Here is a 23,254-nt window from a genome sequence, read left to right on the forward strand (position 1 = left end):
CACAGGGTGTGACCTAAAGTCCTTATTGTTCCAAGAGAGGCTGGAGGATAAGAGAGGTGGTCCCCACATAAGCCTTAGTCCAAAGGTAATCGGTTTTATGGAATCCAGTTCTTCCACAGACCATGCACATGTAGATGTTTTCTTGGAGGATGCATATGTGTGTAAAACCTTTAATGGGCCATCCATATAAATAAAATTTGTATCGCGGGATCAACTTTATCTAGACACTACTGGGATTTGTGAAGCTGGGAGTGATAACCCAAGAGGGATTAATTACCATAGGACTAAAGCCTATATGTCCTGTTTCTCTACTGGATCTGATTATTCTCTCTTTTACACTATCTGTTCCAGGCCTGATCAGCTGTGCTGAGTCCTTAGGTTTTGTGCTATGAGTTGTTTCACCTCTCCCTAGCTCCCATATAAAGAGGACGGGGGTGCTCGTCATACCTTTTAGGGGTTAAAAAAGCTGTTTGGGTGCCTCAAAAGGTCCACAGCAGGAGCTTTTTGGGTACTTTGTAAGGTATTGAGCCAAACAAATTTATAGGAGATAATGTGTTGTTTTAGAGTTGGTAGCTCTTGTAGGGGTGAAGAAACATTTCAAGCCATGCCCACAATACAGAATCTTGGTACCTCTTAGGGGTTCTCTTCAAAATTTCCGACGAGCAACCCCCGCCCTTTTTATATGGGAGTCACCCCAGTTTCAGTTCAGTTCAGTTTCAGTCCAGTCCCAGCAAGGTCACACTCAAAATTATTTCAGGAAATTAGGTTTTTGCCAGATATAAGCTCAACCAAACTGTTAATAAATGTATGCCCCCGCCTCTAAAAAATACAAGCTTATGAAACTTTGTTTTTTGGAGTTACCAATGAGTCTAACAGCGATTTTTTGATCACTTCAGTATTTTAAAAAGCTCTAAGAGCTTATCACGAACTTTTTGCTGGCCCTTTGTTGTAGCTCACTACAACACGTTGAACTTACTTTACAATTTGCTAATGTGAAAACAAGATCGTCAAAAAGCATATACACGCTAAGGATGTGGGCTTCTATTACCTGTACGTGTCCTACGCAAGTAGTAATAAACTAATAAAAGTAAATGATTGACGACATTTTTGTGTCCGCCTTGTCTTGCCGCTGGCAACCCCGCCAACGCGTGTTCGCGGGAAGCGAGGCGGGAAGCTGACAATATAGACCTTGGCGGGGTGGGGATGGGATAGCGGAAAGACATTTTCAGCTTACCAAACAAATTCTCTATGTACATCTAAAAGTGACGAAGTTAATCCATATATTTGTAAAAAAATTTCGATGAACGAGATATTGGAGACAAAAACCCTGTCAAAAATGCTTATCATCTCTTCCCATTGTTAGCCCCCTCCCCTCCCCTCCCATCTAGTATCAACCAATTCCATGTGCCGGACTTGCCTGAACTCATCCCTCGGGAGTCCCTTGTGTGTGTCGGGTCTTTTTACAGACCATGTCATTTCCTCTCTGAAGAGTACGAATTGGCGGTGGATCTATGACAGAAACTGCAGAAGAGTCTCTTGATGGGGTAAGAAAATGTGTATATTTTCTCTTTATTCGTTGATTCATTTACAACGAAGAATACAACGGTCGCCTTTAATACCCCTTGGAAGTAAGTCACTTTCGATTCACTCCGGTATTTAGCGTGTTTCAACACGTTTTTTCTTTATTCAAAATGAAAGCATTTTATTTTATTTTTACCTAAGTTAGCCCCTTACCTTACATAGTTTCAAACGTAATATATTAGATTCAGAAAACTCGGTTAGTTTTGTCACACACAAGCTTAGTACAGAACTGACCTTCCGTGGTTCAGTGGCCGCCAAAACTGCATAGCCGTGTGTTGTTTGCGCAAGAAAAGTAATTACCTCTCACAAAAAGCAATTTTAAATGGTCGCAATGATCTTTGTTTGTAGCCTTCGAAGTTGAAATTTTATCTAAATTGCAGTGAGCTTGTCGATATTTTGTTAAGAACGCAATATACAGATGAGAAAGACGGTCTGTAATGTGTTGAAATTCGTCGAATCCTTTCCCGTAGGGTGCCATCATCTTAAAATATATCTGGCACAAATAAGCATTTAAGAAGCGTTTATTCATATTTTTAGTCATGAATCAAAACTACTGTTTCGTCAGGTTCTAGTGAAGAATTTCATTGCACATCTCAAAACGTAGAAGATAATTGTTCTTTTTTTGTTTGTACAAGTTTTATCATGACTTCAAATTTCAAATTATAGTTGTAAGAGAAAACATCATGTTACATAAGTGCCAACAGCTTTCAAATTCTGCACACGTAGAATCATAAAGTAAATTGGTTCAAGAGATTTCAATGCCCAAAAAAACATTTATCTGTACAGACAAATTAACAAATTTTAATGCACATCCTCAAATTCTTTTGTAGCCAATCAGATGACGTCTTAAAATTCAGGGCAAATGTGCGCATTTTTCGTGAATCATATTGTTATATAAAAATATACTTAACAAATAGTATATGAGTACCCTTTCTTTAGTTATTGCCTCAACACCTTAATAGCATTGAAGGTTTCATCGTCTTTTACAAGCCCACAGTATAATTACTATGCCATGTATCGTGACGTTGTGATTGGCTGATGCTGGTAGATGTTTATTTACCCTATAACCGCACAGTTTGATAAATTAATCCACTTCCTTTTATCAACTGAACAGTGGCATTATTTTCCGAAGTAGCTGTGCCGCCCATATATGACATGTGCAGACTGCAGACTACATTTAGGTCTAAATAGCACTCTCGCTAGCCTGAATATCAATCAGGCTAGCCAAAATAGCACTCTTGTAAGCCTGTTTACCATAAACTATCAATAATGGAAATGGAAATACAATATTAGTGAAAAATTCTGCAATCTGCTTATGTCATACATGGCTGTGCCGCATCGTTGCGCAAAGATTATATTCACGTTGTGTAGAGTATTTGTGGTTTCAAACAAAAATGCCTCAAGTACTATTAAGGCATGCCATTGTTGACAGTTCTCCTTAAAATCTTAATTCTATATTCACTGCAATGGATCTTTTTTTTCAAACAAATATCTACTCTGAAATCATTGTTGCGGACATGGCTATTTGTGGAACTAACCAAATTTTTTGTGAACATGTGTTCTTTTGTTTTGCAATCAATTCTTTGTCCTAATTTCTACGATGTATCAAAAACACCTTAGGAGGCTGATCAGGAGCAATGGTTATATGCTTTGACGACCCACGGATAGGCATTTACAGTGTATGTAGATCACACAGTGAATGAGATATAGTATCATATGTTTATTCCTCTAGTTGGTATTTGGTAATACAAAGCTGGCAGTTTTACATAGACGTTCAATCAGTTATTTTGCATTAATACTTCCTCTAACTTAATCTAGAAATTGGATTTTCTTTACACGACCTTAACTACACATTGTCTCTATATATCTTCTTCCAATATTTTTCCATACGGTTGCCGGATTTCTTCATACATGTATATATACGTAGTTTTTGCAAGTGTATTTGAATCACAAGCGAGTGGCGTTTGGTTTTAGTGTAAAATATTTGGTCGATTGGATTGCAAATGATAGAAATTGTCAGTGAATTGAATTACCCCATGAATTTGTCATTGTATTGTATATACTTCTATACTTTTTTTACGGATTTTGACGATGAATTTTGCACAATTTATTGTAGAAATTGACAAGTGTGTGTTGTTTACTAACTATATGCATTGTGGGTGGTGTGAGCTATTTGATAGCATTTATCTTTATGCCGAATCTCAAGTGCTTATTGAGATGGTAATTAGATAGCAGTGTGGTTTGACCTCATTCTGAAAGATTATATTTCAACTGTGGGTGAAAAAATTAGTACAGTGAAGCAATTTTGTTTTTAAAAGCCGAGGACACATTACAAAGAAAAGAACAATGTTGTGTTTGCGTCCACAGTCTCCGAGTTGTCCAGTGAAGTAATTTGTTGTCTAGGGCAATTTTAAATGACCTTTTTAACACATTTCGGAGGACATGATTATTATATCTCAAGAAGAGATAAAGCTCATAGATCTAGTTATTGATTAACTTTCAACAGTCTTGATTGTTCTTTATGTAAAGTCATTGATCCTAATTCAAGCTGAGATGTCCTCAAAGAACGAAGACAATCTCACTGACATTAACAGGATGTGGTGTGACAGATGTCTAAGAAGCTTGTCTGTCATCAACAGTGTAATAAAGAGAAAAGTACCTGTGGATCTCATGCAACGTCTTTTGCAAATACTTATCATGTTCATGTTATTTGGCAGATATTTACACGCTTTATTTGCTTTTTGACACATCCATTTGTGAAATCAAGATTATCATGACATTGATCTTGATAAGAAGCTCAGCCAAAAACAAAGGAACAGAAATGACTCGCAAAAGGTCAGCGGAAAACTGTTTTTTCTTTTAAAAACAACTTATGCTGTCCAATCTTTATATAAAGATATTGTGTCTTGATAATTGGCTGGAACATACAGTGACAGCTGTTAAAAAGATCAGTGGAAAATTATAGCCTTGTTTGATGTCAAGTTTTATGGTTGATTGCCTTGTTATTGTTATCTTGTTCAGTACTATTGCTATTCAATTGCTGTCTAAATATTTTAAAGGTTCATGAGTAAATTATTGCACTTGTTTAACTCATTGACTCCCGGAGCTTTTTGCCAAAAATGCGGGTTTTTTTTTACATTTTGGAGATTTTCAGCGTGGATATGAGCCAAATTAGCTCCAGTGTACTCACAGGCATTTGCAACATGACAGCATGCCTTTCTTTCCACTAGCATCGCGTTTTACAGCATTTTTGCTCAGGCATGCGCAGAAATCAAAGCTTCGAGATAGCTTTGGACAAGAACTGAAGTGAGCTAGGTCTTTAGGCTTTTTGGTTTCTTTAATTTTTTTTTCGCCTTTCCTGTTTCTCCTTTTCTTATCTTTTTGCTACAGCGATTGACCTGCTACTGGGCTTGCTTCCAGTTCCAAAATTTGTGAGAAAGCATCATTGAGACAGTCAATTTTCTACCATGGAGAAGCTAATTGTAGTCGTAGGAAAATTTGCTCCAAGTTTTTTACTCAAATTTCTGAGCATTTTCGTGGATATTTCAGGCTCCATTGAGCCGATCAGTCTGATCTGGGTATCATTGGAAAGATCTTTTCCTCCTGCAGAACTTGAGTATAGATGATGCCAATTTTGGTGAAAGGTGATGATGTTAGAAGTGGAACAAAGGCCAACGCACATCATGGCTGGTTACGGCCAGCACAGGCATCAATGGGTTAATGGCTTAGATTGTTAGTAGCAATCATTGATAAATACAGCTATATATAGGTTGGTGTATAGTCTTTTTACTTAGTTTTGCCAATTTTGATTGCTGGGTAATTATTAGTGTTCGCTAAATTTTATGGCAACTGAAACCCTTTTGAAAAAGTCTTACTTGTCAATTACTGCAATTTAGTTTTAGCCCAAAAAACAGTTTAATGTTCATCTTGCTTTTTTATATTTTAATCAAAATGATAAGGCAGTATGTTGGAGGACAAATGTTATCTATTTATTTACTCAAATTCAATTACACAGATGATCAAAGTAAAATATAATAAAGAATTAAATATATTTACAAATGTAAAAAGGAGATATCTGAGTAATTAGGCCAGTTTATACAGAATAAACTGCCTGAGATAACATATAAACAGAATACTGATATATTTATATTTACTATATAAAACTGATTCACTTTCTTACTAAACCATGATAATTTGATCAATTGTCCTGATGGCTACAGGCAGGCCGTTCCATAAATCCACAGTGTGTTTAAAAAATGAGAATTTAAAGACACTATTAAATTTTGTCTCTTTATTTTTTGCATTTTGCACGATAAAACCAAAATTACAAAATTTGGTTAATGATATGGAGGTTTCCTGCATATTTAACAAAGAGGGTTATTTTTGAGTATTATATGTCGTGTTTTTGCAGCACAAATGTTAATCTAGTCTTTATTGCTGTTTGCCCACACAGTGATCAAGTTATGAATTTTTTCATCTGTTTTAATCCGTTCCATTTGTTTCAATATTTTCCAGTTTTTAGTATCTGCACTATAATCATTAATACTTGTAGTGTGCTAAAAGGTTTCCTTGCTCTCCTAGAGCCTTTTGTATCATTTGCTTATATTTAATCAATTTCATTAATGACAAAAGTGATCTCTGTACAGCATTTTGTTCTCAATACTAGCCACCTGGAAGGGGAAACTCGTGTTAAATTCTTTTCAACATTTTGTTTGGTTTGGTTTGGTTTGTTTGTCATCCTTAAGCATAAAAATATTTTTTTTTTGGCGGCTACACTACCCACGTCCTTGTTCCATGTTGACAATTTATATTTAAGATATAAATATAAATATAATTAATGAATTTATTTCAATTTGTCACAAATTGCATTATTGTTAGATATTTGGGGACTGATAAGCTCAGAGTAACAGACATGTTATTGCCATTGTTGTTATAGGTTTTCCTTTTCATTCAGTTTTGTATGCATGTTTACCTGTATGTACATGAAATTTGAACATTGCAACCTATCATTGCAACATTGATTATAACATTGAATGAAGGTTTTTGTGTCATGGTTGTCATGTAATATCTTGCTGAACAAAAAGTTTCTTTGAACTTACAACTGGGTATTTAAATTTTTAATTGCTACACTAAAAAAGTAAAAGTTTTCCAAAAATAATTTACGGTTAGATTGATGAACTGTGGTTCCCATCGAAAGAAAATTTTAAAATAAGCATGAACTGATCTAGTAGTGTCCTGAGGGAATTTCACAGGTGAATCATTTTTGTCTTACTATGCATTGTCAGTTGATTACCAGTTAAAGTTGCGACAATCAGGAGCTGAATATGATAAAGGTTTGAAATATGTTTCCATCTGCAACTCGTTATTGTAAATGCAAGATCTTGTCAACCCTGTCATAAACTACAATCTGATACAAATGTTTCGAGATGCCAAATCTAATTTTCATTTCATTTCATTTACCATGGAATAGGTGGGAATAATAATTATTATTGATATTGGCAAGAATCTTAAAATCTTAAATTTCCCCTGTCAAAATACCACCATCAATGGTGGCAGTATTGTTCATGGTTATTTTTCTCAGTTGACATGTACAAAATTTTGTATATCAATGATTAATTTACTAATTATAATTTTTCTTAGTGGATCTAGTTTCATCGCTTAATAATTATTCCTGGTGATAATATTGGACTTATAGATGAATTTTTAGAGTAGGAAGATGTAACTGATTATAACAAGCTCACAGTTATTATTTTTTTTACACTTTTTGCAAAGTGTTGTTGATTGTAGCTAGGGCTGTAGAGCAGAATGATATGAATTCATGTGATGAAAACCAAATGTTCAAAATAACCAAACTCAGAGATTCCTATAAATAAACTTATGATATACATCTGTTCTTTGTTTGAGTTGCATTTTGTTATCTGTGGCAGCAAATTAAAATATTATATCTTTCAACTGAAAAAATTCACTCTAGTGACTGGCTATTGGCTATTAAAGATATTCACAGTTCTTTATGCATCTGATGTGAATTGTTATGAGCTTTTGGGAACAGAAAGATCTAGACATAATTTCCCGAGCTAATGTTTTGACATAGAGTTTTCTATTTTCTAGTTATTTTGGGATGCTGTTGACATTATTTTTTCTGGGACTCTTCAAATGTGAGAAATTATTAGCAACAATTTCATTTTATTTCATTTTATGTCTGATTTGGATCACTATTTATTCAGTTGAGAATTTACATGCCAAGTGTTTGTATAGCAAAATTTATTGGAATATGTTTATAATTTGCAATGCTTTGTGCTTTGTATGAACGGTGTAGTTGGGGTTGCCATAGTTGATACAATAACAGCCAAAAGTTTATTGTTAATTGCTTTTGCTGTTTTGTTTTTCTGTTGTAGGAGGGGAGAAATGGGCAACCAAAAGTTAAACGACTCAAAGCTGTAGATGATGTAGGTATGACATCCAGTGATAATGATGAAAAAGACAGTATTTACGGTGCGCTTGTGGTTCTTGGGTAAGTCTGATCAACCCTGTCTCTAAATGAAGGAATCCATCATTCCGGAATAAACGTTTTCAAGACTGTGTTGTTTACATTTTGTGGTAAATGTGTGTGGTTTTGTAATTCTTGGTCAGTTACAATGGTTCTCTACCCGATGGAGGAGAACTCAAGCGTCGTCACCGAAGCTCATATATTTTGAGAAAGAAAGGATCCCCCTCAGGAGTGCAACCCTACAAATTGCACCTGGCTTCTTCAAACACTGGAATGCAGGTGTGTGCAGATTAATCGCACATGTGTGATTCCAGAAAATACCCATTACCATTCAATCATGTAAGATTTTTTAATTGGTGTCCAGGCTTTCCCAACCACGTAGAGTTTTCACTACATGATTAGAGATATCTTCTTGTAAATCATTTCTCTTAGATCAATCACCTGGTTTCTGATATAAGTTTTACAGGCAAAAAGAATATGCCCAAAATGATAACTGTGTCACAGTTATCTCTACTATTTACTTACAGTGCTGTAACAACTTTAAGCACAGTTACAATCAAATAAAGGTCCTTTGACCTGGAGTTTGGTTGTCCGTACAATGTAGTTCCCTTGAATATTAAGATTTTTCCCTTTTTTTGTAATACCTTGTGTTACTGACCCTGATGGCTCTCGTTGAACGTGGCTCTCTCATTTTATTCCCTGATCTGTTCAAGAGCAGCAAAGTTATTCACTGTGTTCAGGAATAGTAATGAGTCTAAAATGCACCAATTGCAGCAAACTAACATGCTACAAATAGCCACACCTAAACACCTAAACTCGTCAGCAGGTGAAGGCAACATGTAGAACTTTTGTCAGTAATGGAAACACTGGAATCAACACCTTTAAGGGACTCCATCTTGAAAACAAAAAACTGAAGTTAACTTTCATCTTCTTACTCTGGAAAGTATTCTTTACATTTGTCCCTTCCCCTCCTTGTTCTCCTTGCCACTGGAAATTTCTGTTCCTCAAACTAGCCTGCCTCCCCGAGTTTGTGGGACTCCCATGGGGAGAGTTGTGGGTATTTTCTGGAACCGCATTTGAAATATCAATGCATGTTTATATCCTGAGGGGTGCCACAGGGTTGCCAATTTTTTAGGAATTTTGTTTTATTCGGTGACTTAGCTAAGTAACAGCCAATCTTGTGGGAGTGCTGTAAGTAAAATTAATTTTGAATAATAATTGATGGTTCATCTTTGGAGTTATTTTGTTTTTTGGTCCATCTGTTTGTTTCTTTGTTTGTTTGTTCATTCGTTTGTTCACTCAATTGCAATTACATAAGAGAACAACATCAGCAAAAGGGTTTATTTCATAGTTGTAGCATTTGCGACAAGCTCCATTGCAGGTAAATACAAGTTTTATTTTCACAAAGAACATTATGCTAATGAGTGGTTAATCAAACAGATTGTTAATTCAGAGGCCCACAGTGTATCATACACATTATCCCGCGGCAATGCAGTTGTTGTTGAATACAGTAGAGACCCTACAACTGATATGTTTCAGGTATGAAACTATGAAACTTCATACATGTTGTGATGTTTAGCCATTTTTTAAAGTTTTCATAGCCTGAATTTCAGCTGATACACTTCGATGAGGGATGTCTGAAATGATGATGCCTTCTGATGACATCACTACCTGAAATGATTGGTTGAATTTGAAATATTTACATAATTATGCATGATTTTGAGTAAATTTTTGCATGGACAACTATAAGACAGCATAAGAGGCCCACTGTTTCAGATGTCTCCCTTGCAAGTGTTTTACTTGAGGATGGCCGCGATTCATTACACCTAGATCCTCTTGGGTCCTCTTGGCTAAGGCACAAAACCAGGACTCGCATCTAAAACGACTGCACACATTTCTCTACCCACACAAGGTGCAGATCTTTAAAATGATGCAGGCAATATTCCTTGAAAGACCTTCCATCCAATTTGAATGTCACTGCTACAACACTTAATGGGAATCAGGATTACATCACATGCCAGTTTATTAAGGTTAAAATCTGACTGTCCTGGATAATTCGACTTGATACTAGAACCTTACAATCAGTGGGCAAGTTTCAGGAAGTATAATTTGTTTGCTTCTTGCTCTTGGCAGATCGGCCGTTCAGCTGATTCTAAAATAGACTTCATTGTAATGGACACAGTCCCTGGAAACAAACGTGCTGAAGTCAATCAAGAGACACAAAAAAGCACCATTTCCAGATACTCCTGTAGGATTGTTGTTGATAGAAGTCCACCTCACACTGCCAGAGTGTTTGCTGCTGGGTTTGACAAATCTAGTAATATATTTTTAGGGGTAAGTGATCATGATAAGATTTCTTACTGATAAACTAGATAAGCTCTTGTAGATAAGGTAAGCTCTAGCAGTGTGGGTCTTTTGGTTTGTGTGCTCTTTAAGCTTAGCTCATGAACATGAAAATTTTAAGTTATTCCTAGTCCAGATTTGAGTTAGAAAGTGTTCTTGAAATTTTGACCTCAACAGGAAAAAGCGCCAAAGTGGCAAAATGAAGAAAACATGATGGATGGTTTAACAACAAATGGAGTTCTTCTAATGAATCCCAAGGGTGGCCCATCTTGTCAGCCAACAATATGGCGGGAAATATCAGTTTGTGGTAATGTATATGGACTTCGCAAAACAAGGTCGACTACTGAGAGAGGGAAGACTGTAAGTAACAAGAGTTTTTGTTTCTTTCTTGCTGTAAGTTTACCGTTGTTCACAAGTTTTGTATAGCTTGCATTGTTGAGCCAGAGTAACTTTCGCAGCCTGACGAGCCCCTCTTGCTATACTTAACTTTACAATAGATGATTGTGAAGCCAAAAGGAACAAAACATCTAGACAGTATTTTCAAGAGATAATGTTTTGTTCTTGTTTTGTTTGTTTTTTGTTAGGTGGAGGATGAGTCAAATGTTCTGCTTGATGGATCATTGATTGATCTTTGTGGAGCTGTTCTGCTCTGGCGATCTGCTGAAGCACTGAAGGAAATGGCAGTATGTTTTCTTTTTCTCTTTCATTCTACTTCTTTTAGACTGTACTTGAGCTCACTTCATATGCTGTAATTAGGCCAGGTCACATGGTATAAAATCAGTCATGCAGAGGGACATCCAAAGAAGGGAAATTCAGGTTTTACTGGTACGGTGCAAGTTGCTTCATTTTGGATGTCCCAGTTTATCTTACTTACTGTCCAGCACATGGTCATCCCCAGAGGCTGTAATCCTTTTGGTCAGCACCAGGAATTGTCACCTCTAGCTGGACCCCATTTAAACTTTGTAACAACCAAGCTTACATGGGCTCATATTGGGAGAATATCAACCCTCAGTCTTTTCTGTATGACCTAGGCCTGCTATTCTTCCGGTTTGGTCCTTGTAGTTTGTTAATAAGACGTATGATGAAAAATTGAATTGTTAAATCTGTGCTCTGTACCATAAAATTAATGATAATTTGTGGACTTAAAGGAAACAATAACAGCACACAATAATTACTTAGCATTACTAATATGGGACTTCTTAGATAGCTTGAAATAAGGTTTTGAATGATTGACAGCCACATTTGTCCTGATTCGCAGACTTTGGAAACCATTGACAAAATGAGGGAGGGACTGAATGCATCTAGACCACAATGTCCTGTTGGTCTAACAACATTGAGATTCCCCAGTCAGTTAGAGGTAAGATTACTGCTAAGGTTGTTGTCTTGTATAGTGGAAACTTGTGAAACATACATTTACATACATTTTTATTTTTGTTTTCAAATTAAAATTACAATTATAGCATGCCCGCAGATAGCTGAGCTAATCTAGGCGGGTCATGTTTACATGAATTATTAATATACAACTAGGTACAACTAAATACAACTGAAGGCAACAAGAGAACTAAAGAGACTAAAACTGATAATGAAACCAATCAGCATTCATTGAAATGCTATACTAAAGGAGCACTGCCGCACATTGTTGGCTTAAGCATCTGGTAAACTTGAAAGACTCTTCTATTCAATACTGTATTTCATGAAACCAGGATGAACTGTAACAAAACAAGCTGCAAATGTTCAGTTTTACAATCAGATGTACTCGGCCAAATGAAAATGTTTTATTAGTAACAGTCCAGTGTTGGAAATAAGCTATCTCTAAACAAAAACTTACCAGTGCTTTTTTTTTACCTTTTCTATCTTTCGAGATGCTCAACTAATTTGCCAATAGAACAAAACTCAGTGTTTCATAAATAGACAAAATACATTATGGCTTCCTCGCAGTGATAATTTACATAACTGTTGCACGTGTATGAAGTGATACTGCTGGTCTCTAGGTGAGCCGGCAGTTATTAGTACATGAGAATTGAAGATGGTGCACAAGAGGAATAAGGATGTTTATTTGCTAAGAAATAAATCTCACCAAGATTCATTGATAGAAGCTGTTTTTAAAATTAAAGTTTCTCCATTGTAGTTTTCCTTAAGGTCTTTTAGTATAATTTTTCATTGAAGGGAAAAACGTAAGTCTTCCACATACTGACAAGTTGTGCACTCCAATTTCTTGATTCTTGGGAAATATGTGAATTTGGAAGTGCCAGCTGTTTGTTTAGCTGTTTTTCAGTTAACACTATGGAAATGTGGAAATATTTCCAAGGAGTGTCAAAAGTTGATGATAGAAACAAAGATAAGACAGTAAAATCAGTCTGTGATCCTATAATGGACCAGAACAAGAAAGCTCAAAACGAAATGGCAAGCTTGGGTGGTGGAAGGGGCGGGGGGGGAGGGGGAGGGGAACGCATCTTTCTGAAAATAACACTGAGCAAGTAGATTTTGAGAGTCACTTGCCCGAATGGCCAGTGCTGTTAAAATTTAGTTTCCAACACTGCAGTCATTGGGAATATGCAAATTTTATTACATCTGTTTATGGTTTGCTCAATTCAAGAAGCTAGTCATTAAAGGGGATAAGTGACGATTTTGGTTGCTTTTCTTTTTTTTTTGCTCCAGATTAGCTGAATTTTTGCATGTGGTCTTCAATGTAATAGAAAAACGTGGTTCTGTATTTTTGTTGCTGGTTTTTGCTTTGTTTTCGAGTTAAAACTTATGCAAAAAACTTTTTGAGAGATTTTGAGAGCATTTCAAAATATTGAAAAATTCGTAATTTTCTGAAAAAAGCATGATTTTGAAAAAGGAATGCATAGCTATGTTTCCAAAGTTGGCTTTAATCGAAATTCATGAAAAAAGGCTTGATTTAATGAAAAACCGTGTTTCCTTTAGCATTTAAAGAAGCCGGAAGTGCGCCCGATATCTATTGGAAGTTACCCTATCAGCGTGTGCACAATTTACACTACCAGCGCACTTCGGTAGATCAAACAAAGCCACACGGAGGAAGTTTTTCTCTTTCTATTGCTCTTGTTTTTCTGTCTTTCTCTTATTTTGTCTTTACATGTACTTTTTTTACTTTGCATTTTGTGAAACACAAAAAAAAACATCTAAAATGTAAGCGAATATGCAATCTTTTGAGTTGTTATTATTTTCCGTGCTCAGGCTGACGTAAGTAACCGGAAGTGAAATTTCACCTCCTTAGCATCGCACGTGAGCGCGTGCATGAATTGGTTAATGGGCCCTTAAGCATTGTTTTAAAGTACCTTGTATGCCTGCCTGGTGGTTGAGAGGCATCATAAAGCCTTGATAAACCCGTAAGTCATCAGCACGTTTTAAAGAATCAAAATGTGTTCTGAAACTTCGAAGGCAGCTGATATACCGTAATCGTGTTATCGGTGTTCGAAGTCAGATCGAGCTAGGTAGCAAAGTTCAAGAGCAGTTCTTGCCCAAGAAAAATACCCTCTGGTGAGTTGTGGCCCATTTGCCAAGTGTTGCTAGCGTCAAAAATTGGAAAGCAAGAACTGGTTTTAGACTTATAAAATTTGTCTTGTATCAACCACCATGTTTTCCCGTGCATGAGGTGTAAAGATCCTTCCCGGCATGCATTGCGATTACGTTCTGCAGACGTTTCTCGAACTGGTAACTAGATTTAAACATAATAATGGCCAGCAAGTAGCAATCGATTGTAACAGATCTGTGATCCAGTTTGCGTTGATTTTATTTCAAATCAGTATGATTTGTAGTGTTTTGAACTTCTGGGATCAGCGGACATGTAGATGTATGGAGACCCGTACGTTGCGTAGAAGGGTTAATCTGTTAATCTGTCAGCCCTATTTATAGAGCGTTTTCACATGAAAAAAGTCATCAAATTCTTAAATCCAAAACTAAACAGCCACCAAAGTTGTTATCCTCACCAGGCATAAGAAGTACCAGTGCATTTTGCACTTCGAAGTTATGGCGGTGTGTGACATAAAGCTACGATCGCGTTTGTCGAAAACTATGTATTTATCTCATGATTTTTAGCCATTTAAGATGTTGCCGTATTTGGAAAAGTGCTTATTGAAATGCTTTTATTTGTTTTGTTTTATTTTTATTTACACCTTTTTGGACCTGAAATTAACATATTTGAGCTTATACGTTGCGTGAAATTACCATTTTCAGGAGCCCATCATGGCCTCCTGCCATTTTGCTGTTTTCTAAGTGAAACCAACATCCTTGCCGTCATGCGTTAACGTCAAATCAACATTTGAACCTATTTAGACCTGAAATCAACATCATTGAGTTCATGTGTTGCGTGAAATTACAATTTTGCTGTTTTCTAAGTGAAATTAACATCCTTGCGGTCACGCGTTTGCATCAGATCAACATTTTAACCTATTTAGACCTGAAATCAACGTCATTGAGCTTATGCGCTGCGTGAAATTGACATTTTGCTGGTTTCTAAGTGAAATCAACATCCTTGCTGTCACGCATTAATGTCAAATCAACCTTTTAACTGTTTTTGAGCTGAAATTAATATATTTTTAAGGTAACATGTTGCAAGAAAAATCAACATTTTGCTGTATTTTAAGTGAAATGAACATCTTTGCGGTCGCGCACTGATGTGGCAACAAATATAAGTTTTTTGCATACGTAATGTCTCAGAAACGATGCAAACCTCAGCAAAAACACATACAAAACATTGTTTAATGCACCTAAAAAATAATGCATGCAAAATTTGAAGCTTTTTTGACAAAGTTCACTTTTGAGCAAAATACCTAATGCCCATTTTCCACTGAGCCCTCCACATAAACGAAACCGAGCTTTGTTATAATAAACTGAGCTGATCCTTTGTTATAATAAACTGAGGTGAGACTTTGACTAATAACAAAGGCTCGCTTTGGTTTAATATAACAGAGGATCGGCTCTGCTTATCAGAACAAAGGCCCTGGCTTCGTTTATCTGAAGGGCTTGGCTGAAAAAGGGCGTTGGGTATTTTTCTCAAAAGTGAACTTTGTCGAAAATGCTCCAAATTTCCCATGCAGTTTTGTTTAGGTATGTTTAGCAATGTCCCGTAGTTTTTCTACTAAACTTTGCCTCATTTTCAGGATATTGCATATGCAAAAAACCACTCGGTTTTCCTAGTGGCGTCTTTATAAAGTGAAGCAAAAACCAGCAGCAAAAATACAGGACCACGTTTTTCTATTACAGTGAAGACCGCATGCAAAAATTCAGTTAATTGGAGCAAAAAAAAAAAGAAAAGCGACCAAAATTGTCACTTATCCCCTTTTATGACTAGCTTCTTCAATTGGTGCTTGATTGGAAACTTATGGTGATCTTGAATATCTGTACAGCATCCCTATTATACCAGAATTTATTGTTCAATATTTTTTCCTAGCCATGTTTTATTTTTATTTGTAGCAGCCTGGCAGCAGTGTGGCCAGTGCTCAGCCGTATGTATATCTCAAGTGCGGCCATGTGCATGGTCTTCACACATGGAATTCACCCGAGAGGAATGCTGCTGATAAAAGGACATGTCCAGTCTGTTTACAGGTATGTAGGAGAGCTATCGTCTTTTTCAATAACCAGAATCCTCCAAAGAAGAACTTTTGGAGGTGTGGTCACCTCATGGTCTACCTGTAGGGTGTCCATTGTGCTCCAGATCAAGGGACATGGGTTCAAACCCTGGCCAGAGTCATTGTGTTGTGTTCTTGCACCTCACTCTCACAGTACCTCTCTTAATAAAGAAAGATAAATGAAAGCTGTGAAATTGTTAGGGCAGCCTCAGACAAAATGCCAGGGGTTGGGCAGGGTACCTGTAGTGCACCAGCATCCCATCTAGGAGGGTTTAGCAATAAACCATGTATCTCCATGCTGGAGAATCAAGCCATAGATTAACACCAGCATGGATGAACCACTTGGCATCTCCAGTCCAGATGCTGCTTATAGACTTTCATACTAATGTTTCATATCATATCATATCAATGAGGAACAACCTCATTTGCATTTGTTTTACACACACAGTTACATATGTGACTGCAATTCTAGTTTCATCAATAGAACTCCTTAGTTGATAGCCACCGGCTTTCTTGGCTCCGGCAAACAGAATTTCACAAAGAGGTTGGAAATAACCACATGGTTACAGTAGCTGAGATAATAATAACTGTGATGTGATGGATGCCACTAAGTAGCAAAACTGTATCACAGCTAGTGCCCTATTTACTTCAGTGTTACTTAAGATGATTTCCACAGAACATTTGAGCAATAATGGCAAAAACTAAGTTATCAAAAAATCTCATAGCATGGCAACATTTTGAATAAAGGTAAGGAGAACTTATGGAGACTCAAGCTGACCCAGTGAGAGAAAATTGAACTTGAAGTTATCCACATTTCAATTACAACAGACATTTTGCATTAGTTGAAAACACAATAACATGTGCATTAAGCATTCTTACGAGGTTTGACATCAACTTTCTTGAGAATGCTTGGGGATTTAATCAGGAAGTCACCTAGAGAAATGAATTACACTCTGTGGGATGTTTTAAATGGTATTCAGAAAGTTACAGTGTTGTGAGGAGATTTTTAGTAAAACATTTTGCACTTATTGCTCGAACTTTGTGCGGAATCCATCTTAATATTGATTGTTGTTAAAATCAGGCCAGCAGTTATGTTCCATTAAGCCTTGGAAGAGAGCCAGCATTCTACCAAGGCAAACCCGCAGCAACACATGCTTTTGTACCATGTGGACATGTTTGTTCTGAAGAGACAGTAAGGTACGAATTCAAACAATCTTCCCCCCAGTTTGTAGCTCAGTCTACAGATCTCTGATTTGTTGATATCCAGTTTGGAATATTTGCCCAGAGTTAGTAACAAGAGGTCCTACAGAGTATTTTGAGTCCAATTTCAGAAGTGTTGTGAACAGGGTAGATTTGGGCTTTGTATGAAGCTGGCAAACCGCTAACAAAAATAAAAAAGCTAGCTAAAAATGTTGGGTGCTTACCATTTAGCCAGAAAAACCCAGAAATTTCAGTTGAAAGTCAAATGGAAATTACGGAAAATCCATTCAGAAATTGTAGATTTCCTCCAGAAGTAGTCCTCTTTTTCCATATAGAACGGAATGCTAAAATTTCCTTACCATTTGCTACATTTTCTAATTTCAGTCTCCTGTCAGCCAAAATTAGCAATAACAGGAAATCAAATAGTATTTTAAGTGCCATCTTGCTCGGTTGGATTGCTGATTTTGGAAAAACCCTTGATATTATTCAGTCATCATCCCAACCAGTTTATTCTGATAAATGGTAAGCACCTGTTGCCCGGTGAGGAGACCTGTTATTGAATATAGTTTTCCTGGTCATGTAGGTTTTGGCAGCAGGTACCCATCCCCCATGGATGTGACGCTTTTCAGGCCATTTGTCCATTCTGTGCCCAGCCCTTGGAAGGTGAAGATGGCTTTGTCAAACTCATATTCTCAACCGACGAATAACTTAGTTGATAATACACTTGAAAAAAATTATTTCATCCTGATTGGCTATGAATGCAAAGTTGTAATCTGTGTGCAAATAACAAGATTAATACAAAGACACTTAAAAATGGCAAATGATCATCTCCAGTAGTTTAACCCTTTGACTACCAAATTTTCACCAAAAATGCAGTTTTTAATATTATAGCTAAATCAGTTTTTTGGCTGCCATGACGCTAAATGGGCCTAAGTTTTGCTGAAAATTTTGTTCGCTAGAGACTAAGATAGGTCAATTGGACAAAATTATGGAGAAAAAAGAAAGTTTTTAGAAAAATTGTGCTTTTCTTTAACCCTTTGACTACCAAATTTTCACCAATAAATGCCATTTTTAACCATTAAATCGGTTTTTTTGGCTGCCATGATGCTAAATGGGCCTAAGTTTTGCTGAATGAGCTGTTATACGTATAAACACGTGACATGTATATGCGTCCTTCAAAGGGTTAAAGGTAGTCAAAATTTGTACTTTAGGTCTTCCAAAGCTATATGTAGCTGAAGAGATAATTACATGACTTCCAAACTCTCCCAAAGATCACCCAAAGCCTTCGAAAAATTACAAATATCATCTGAACATTTTTGAACACCTGGGAAGATGAGCCAAACCCTTCCAAAGATTTCTGAACAGCTCTGAAGATCATCTTAAGATTGCCAAAGATCGCCTGAAGATTGCTGAAGACTCTCAAACATTTTCAGAAGGTTTTTTTTGGAAATTTCCAATGATAGGCACTGCACGCTGCCTTAGTGATCAGTTCATGTACAGCCAAAGGCTTCATAGGCTCTTTTTCAAGTGTATTATTATTAAGTCATCGCATGATTATTCTCATGCAATTTGGAATAATTTTTTTTAGAAACTACAAATATTAACTAAATTAATTGCTTTAATTAATGAGTGTATTAGCCTTGGAAAAATTTACTTGTGGTTATTTATTCCAAATTGTACTGGAAATCATCTGATTCTCTATACAAATACAACAAATAGTGTACAGCTTTACTGCAATTATTCACATAAATTTATATGTTACAACTGGGTTAAAAAATAATTTATTTGTGAAATAGTGTATGGTAAATATTTTGTCACGTACAGTGGCTTCAAAGGGACATCAATAAATCAAACATAATTTTCTGCAAGTTTGAGTTTGAGCTTGACTTTGAGCTTGACTTTGAGCTTGACTTTGAGTTGGAGTTGGAGTTGAAGTTGGAGTTGGAGTTTGAGTTGGAGTTGGAATGCTAGTTGAGTTGGAGTTCGTTCCCACAATCTTCATGTTTTTCAATATTCACATTTTTCAAACTTCTCCACTATTCCCTGAGTAACACTGAACTTAAAGTTGTCATGCCTCAAACAGCAGCTTAAGAGATACGTGAAGAATCGAAACTGAGCGGTCCTGCTGAAACAACTATGATGTCAGACAACGAGTTATTGCTATATCTCGGGCCAAGTACATCTGGTGACAAGGATGTCGATTAAACAACCCCAAAAACACCTTCTTACTGTCCTCCAGCAGACACCGAAGAACACATGAAGGAGAAACCAAATGATGCTTCATGAAGATTCACCTCCACCATCACAACCCAGACCACCAGCTCGTGACACCAATGAGAACAACCCGCCAGAGCAGAAGCAGCCAGAAAAAAAGAGGGACAAAATGAAAATATATGGACCATCAATCAATGGAGGCAAAATTGTCAAAATAGAAAATTCTATCGTTAAACTGGAAAGACATTTGAAAAATTGGACATGTCCGAAATCATTGCAGTACTCCGCTCAGGCCAATATCGCACCTGATAGTGCTTTCCAAAAGGAAATAAGGACATTAAGCAAACTGCCAAACAGGCACTTGTTAACGCCCTCACACGCTTCCATAAACGAAGGCTTGACAGCCTTAGAAACAAACTTAAGACTAGGTCTACACTTTCGTCTCAAAGACGTACTGATGTAAATAGGCAGAGTCATTTTGAGTCGCAATCGGGGTCAAACATTGTAAACAATGACGATGTAGAACTAGCCAAATTGGAGAAAAGGATCATAGACCTCACAAATATTGTGTCAACACATGTAATTAACACAAATAAACATGTGGAAAGTACAACATCTCTGAACCATCAGCAACCAACACAAACAATTTTAAGAGCCATTGCCTATCGAAAAACCAAAGGCGTAGAATGTGCCAAAAAAACACCACAAACAGGCATCTAACCACAGAAAGGGAGACTAATGAAAAATTTCTAAAAAATTTTTCAAGCCACCAACTTACTGACAACCAAGTCAGCGTGATATCAAAGGGTCTTAAATTTATCCCAACACCCGTGACAAACAAGGCAAAAATCAGGCATCAACTCATGCAAGATTTTGAACAGTTTGCAAGAAGAATGCACCTTCAATACATATTTCATGGTCAAAACAAAGAACCGCGTCCATTCCATGTTAAATCAAACTACAATGGGTGACAAAAGTAGTTGAGACACTTCTAGGAAACAACGCTTTTCGATATTTAAGCACTTGTTCCATTTTATTTGCATCTAGCATTGATTCTCTGATAGCCCCAGTCCCCCAATTCAATGTTGTGTAGGTGCTGTTGTCTGTGCAGTTCAAGAAATGGAAAAAAATCAACATTGTTTGGGGGGGAAGGGGGGGGGGGGAAATGTGTCCAAGACACTCAAAAATCGAATTTTACTGCCAAGTGTCTCAACACTTTTGTCTCCCATTGTAGATACCACCGTGTAGGCCTGTCATAATCTCTTGTTTTCAACAGTACAAATCTGTACCCGAACTCGAACTTGAACTCGAACTTGTACTTGAACTCCAACTCAAACTCAAACTCCAACTCCAACTCCAACTCGAGCTCCAACTCCAACTCAAAGTCGAAGTCAAAGTCAAACTTGCAGAAAATTATGTTTGATTTATTGATGTCCCTTTGAAGCCACCGTAGGTGATGTGTTTCGTGTTCTTATACTGCCTATGAAAATGCTGGTCATATTTAGATAGAAGGCATGTAAATTGGAACTTGGGACTGTTTGTTTGTGTAGTTATTGAACTTGTACAGTAGTTGTGTCTAACTTTGAGACATTGCTTTTTCACTAACATTAAGAGTGGTTCTATTGAATTTAGAACAGCGTCTGAAAGGTTGATACCCAGATATCTGGGAGCCTCTAGCGTTTGGAATGTTTGGAATGTCGCTTTCACAGTGCCTTACCTGCAATGGACTTGCATTGCATTTACGGGGGAGAGTGTGAGGCACAAATTGCTTAGGCATCCTTGTTATTCTGTGTTGTTAGTTGATATGAACGTAATTGCTTGCATGACACAAATTAGCCAAAATAACCCAAAACTTGATTTTTGCTTAAACTATTTATTGTTTAAAGTTAAATTTACATACCTTTCAATAACGTTTACTGATTTTTGATGTTCTTAATTTGTCATTCAAAATTCTTGATGTTGGAATTGTCTTTTACTTGTCATTTTAACTAACTTAGTATAATTTATTATTGTATGGTATATAACTGGAAGCTCATAACAGTATTGAAATGTGGAATATTGAAAGAAAGAAAAGCACTGCCCAAAACAGTATTGTGCATCACGCTTATGTGTTGCTGACAAGTCACATTTATTGGCCAAGAGTGATGTGCGTGTGTCCCAATATGGTGGCTTGTAGCCTGAATCAATGGATATTTGTTCCATATTTCAAACCCCTTATGAGATTCTGACAGGGTATACATTTGTGCACAGATTTTTACTTTGTAACAAAGATCTGTCGGGTCTTTTGCTGTGTTTCCATAGAAACCATTTTTGTACTGCTTTTGGCAGGGGTTTAAATACTAACGCAGATATTAGCCAATCAGAAGTTTAGAAGAGGAGTGAGTAAATTTACACTGTAGGAACTGTTTTTTCAAAGTTTACTTGTAGCTAGCCTTCAGAATTTGGAAAATTAAACTCAATGGTGTTTGGGCTGTTCTGTAGTTTGAACTTTCAGTTTCAATTTGGGGTGATGCATGTTTACCTCAGACAACTTGGAAGCTGAAGAAAACATATTTGAAAATTAAAATTATTATACTTCCCTGTGCAATTTTGTGAGAAGTTTTAAATATCATTTGTATTGTAAATCCTTAATTGCACTGGTAATATATCAAAAACAAAACACCTTGAAGTGTTGGGCAATTTGGTCAAACACGGTCTTGAGTGCTTGATATATCTTCTCAATTGAAACTAACACTAAGGAGAAAACTAAGAAATAAAATAATCGTAACAAATCTATGCTAATTAAAAAACACTGCACGATTGAATTATTAATTAGTTGAAGTGGGTAAGAAGAGCTCCTTATGATAAACAGCCTGTAGATGATGATGATGTTATATTTATCACTTCTTTTGATAAAGTTATATGGTATAATAAAGGTTTGAGAAGGATAAATCGAGATATCTATCTGCTCTATGGCCAGCCCCTTGCAATGAGCTGTACCCACATTCTCTATGGGGTGGATATGGTGATGTCTAATAGTAATGTGGAATATCTGTATTATTCAATCGAGGCCACTTTTGAGATAGCACATTTTGATGTCATCTGTACATCTGTAACTCGAAAGTTGAAAATATTTGTTAATTAAGTCCTGCCATGAGATCAGAAAATGATTAAGCTGGTAAGGCAAACAGCTATTTTAGGAGAGTGCTTCTATCCATGGAGTATAATATAGAGAAACACAAGTCTTCCCTAAGAGTGATTAGTTCTGAGAACATCATCATGTTCGTCTCAGTTGAACTGCCATATTCATCTTAGAAAGTTTTCCTGTCGTACAGATTTAAAAGACCTTTATCCCAGGGTGGGGGGCAGGGGGTAGGGGCTACTCTACACACTTTTATATGGGGAGGCTCGAAGTCCAAGCCCACACTCTTGTATACCATTTTAATTGACAGAAAAGGGATCCCTTTCGTATAGCTTTAATTGAGACAAGGTACCCCTTTCTTAACCGGCCCGTATTATAAGGGAAATCTTCTTGTCATTTTCATACAGCTTAAAGTGAGTCTGTTTGAAATATTCTAGTTAAAGAGACAGATTTCCCTACCCTTTCATATACTTCAACTTGTGAATTATAAAAATAGGTACTCAAAGGGTACGTGTGGGATACCTCATTTGCATTAACGGACATTAGGCGATGACAGGTATTCCACACAAAAAGGTACCCCTTTCGGGCAGAGCCTCCCCATATCGGCCATTATAGTAAGTGCTATACCTCACCCTGGACGCCTTTTTACATTCCTAACAGAGAATTGTCTGTAATCAAGGTCTATAAGAAGTTTCAATCGATTACCTTCTCCGCCAC

General features: G+C 36.7%; 1 protein-coding gene and 1 long non-coding RNA gene across 4 annotated transcripts; both read left to right on the plus strand.

Moving 5' to 3' along the window:
* The first annotated feature begins 1 nt into the window (after position 1).
* LOC145485153 (E3 ubiquitin-protein ligase pellino homolog 1-like) lies at positions 2 to 23,251 on the plus strand. Of its 3 annotated transcripts, XR_014049150.1 has the most exons (12): positions 3 to 1,544; positions 7,977 to 8,092; positions 8,212 to 8,347; positions 9,509 to 9,607; positions 10,202 to 10,402; positions 10,589 to 10,771; positions 10,996 to 11,094; positions 11,670 to 11,768; positions 15,848 to 15,979; positions 17,084 to 17,199; positions 17,786 to 19,142; positions 19,179 to 23,251. XR_014049150.1 is itself a non-coding variant. In XM_081463844.1 (11 exons), the coding sequence occupies exons 1-11, from the start codon at positions 1,512 to 1,514 to the stop codon at positions 17,907 to 17,909; spliced, it is 1,335 nt and encodes a 444-aa protein (XP_081319970.1). In that variant the 5' UTR covers positions 2 to 1,511; the 3' UTR covers positions 17,910 to 23,251. The 3 variants fall into 3 exon arrangements, 2 of the variants coding, with proteins under 2 accessions (XP_081319970.1, XP_081319969.1); XM_081463844.1 differs by having other exon boundaries at positions 2 to 1,544; positions 15,851 to 15,979; positions 17,786 to 23,251; XM_081463843.1 differs by having other exon boundaries at positions 17,786 to 23,251.
* On the plus strand, positions 11,775 to 15,656 carry LOC145485268 (uncharacterized). Its single transcript, XR_014049176.1, has 2 exons — positions 11,775 to 12,721; positions 12,791 to 15,656. It is a non-coding gene; the product is annotated as an uncharacterized LOC145485268 (long non-coding RNA).
* Positions 23,252 to 23,254: the final 3 nt, after the last annotated feature.

This window comes from Orbicella franksi, chromosome 4 (assembly GCF_964199315.1).
Source record: "Orbicella franksi chromosome 4, jaOrbFran1.1, whole genome shotgun sequence".
Lineage (NCBI taxonomy): Eukaryota > Metazoa > Cnidaria > Anthozoa > Scleractinia > Merulinidae > Orbicella > Orbicella franksi.

What these genes read in the sequence shown, in the direction of transcription:
- LOC145485153 (XM_081463843.1), top strand. Translation starts at nt 1,512, where the DNA reads ATGACAGAAACTGCAGAAGAGTCTCTTGATGGG. An exon ending in GGTGCGCTTGTGGTTCTTGG is followed by an intron (nt 8,093 to 8,211) that starts GTAAGTCTGATC and finishes ATTCTTGGTCAG; the next exon opens with TTACAATGGTTCTCTACCCG. An exon ending in CTACAACTGATATGTTTCAG is followed by an intron (nt 9,608 to 10,201) that starts GTATGAAACTAT and finishes TGCTCTTGGCAG; the next exon opens with ATCGGCCGTTCAGCTGATTC.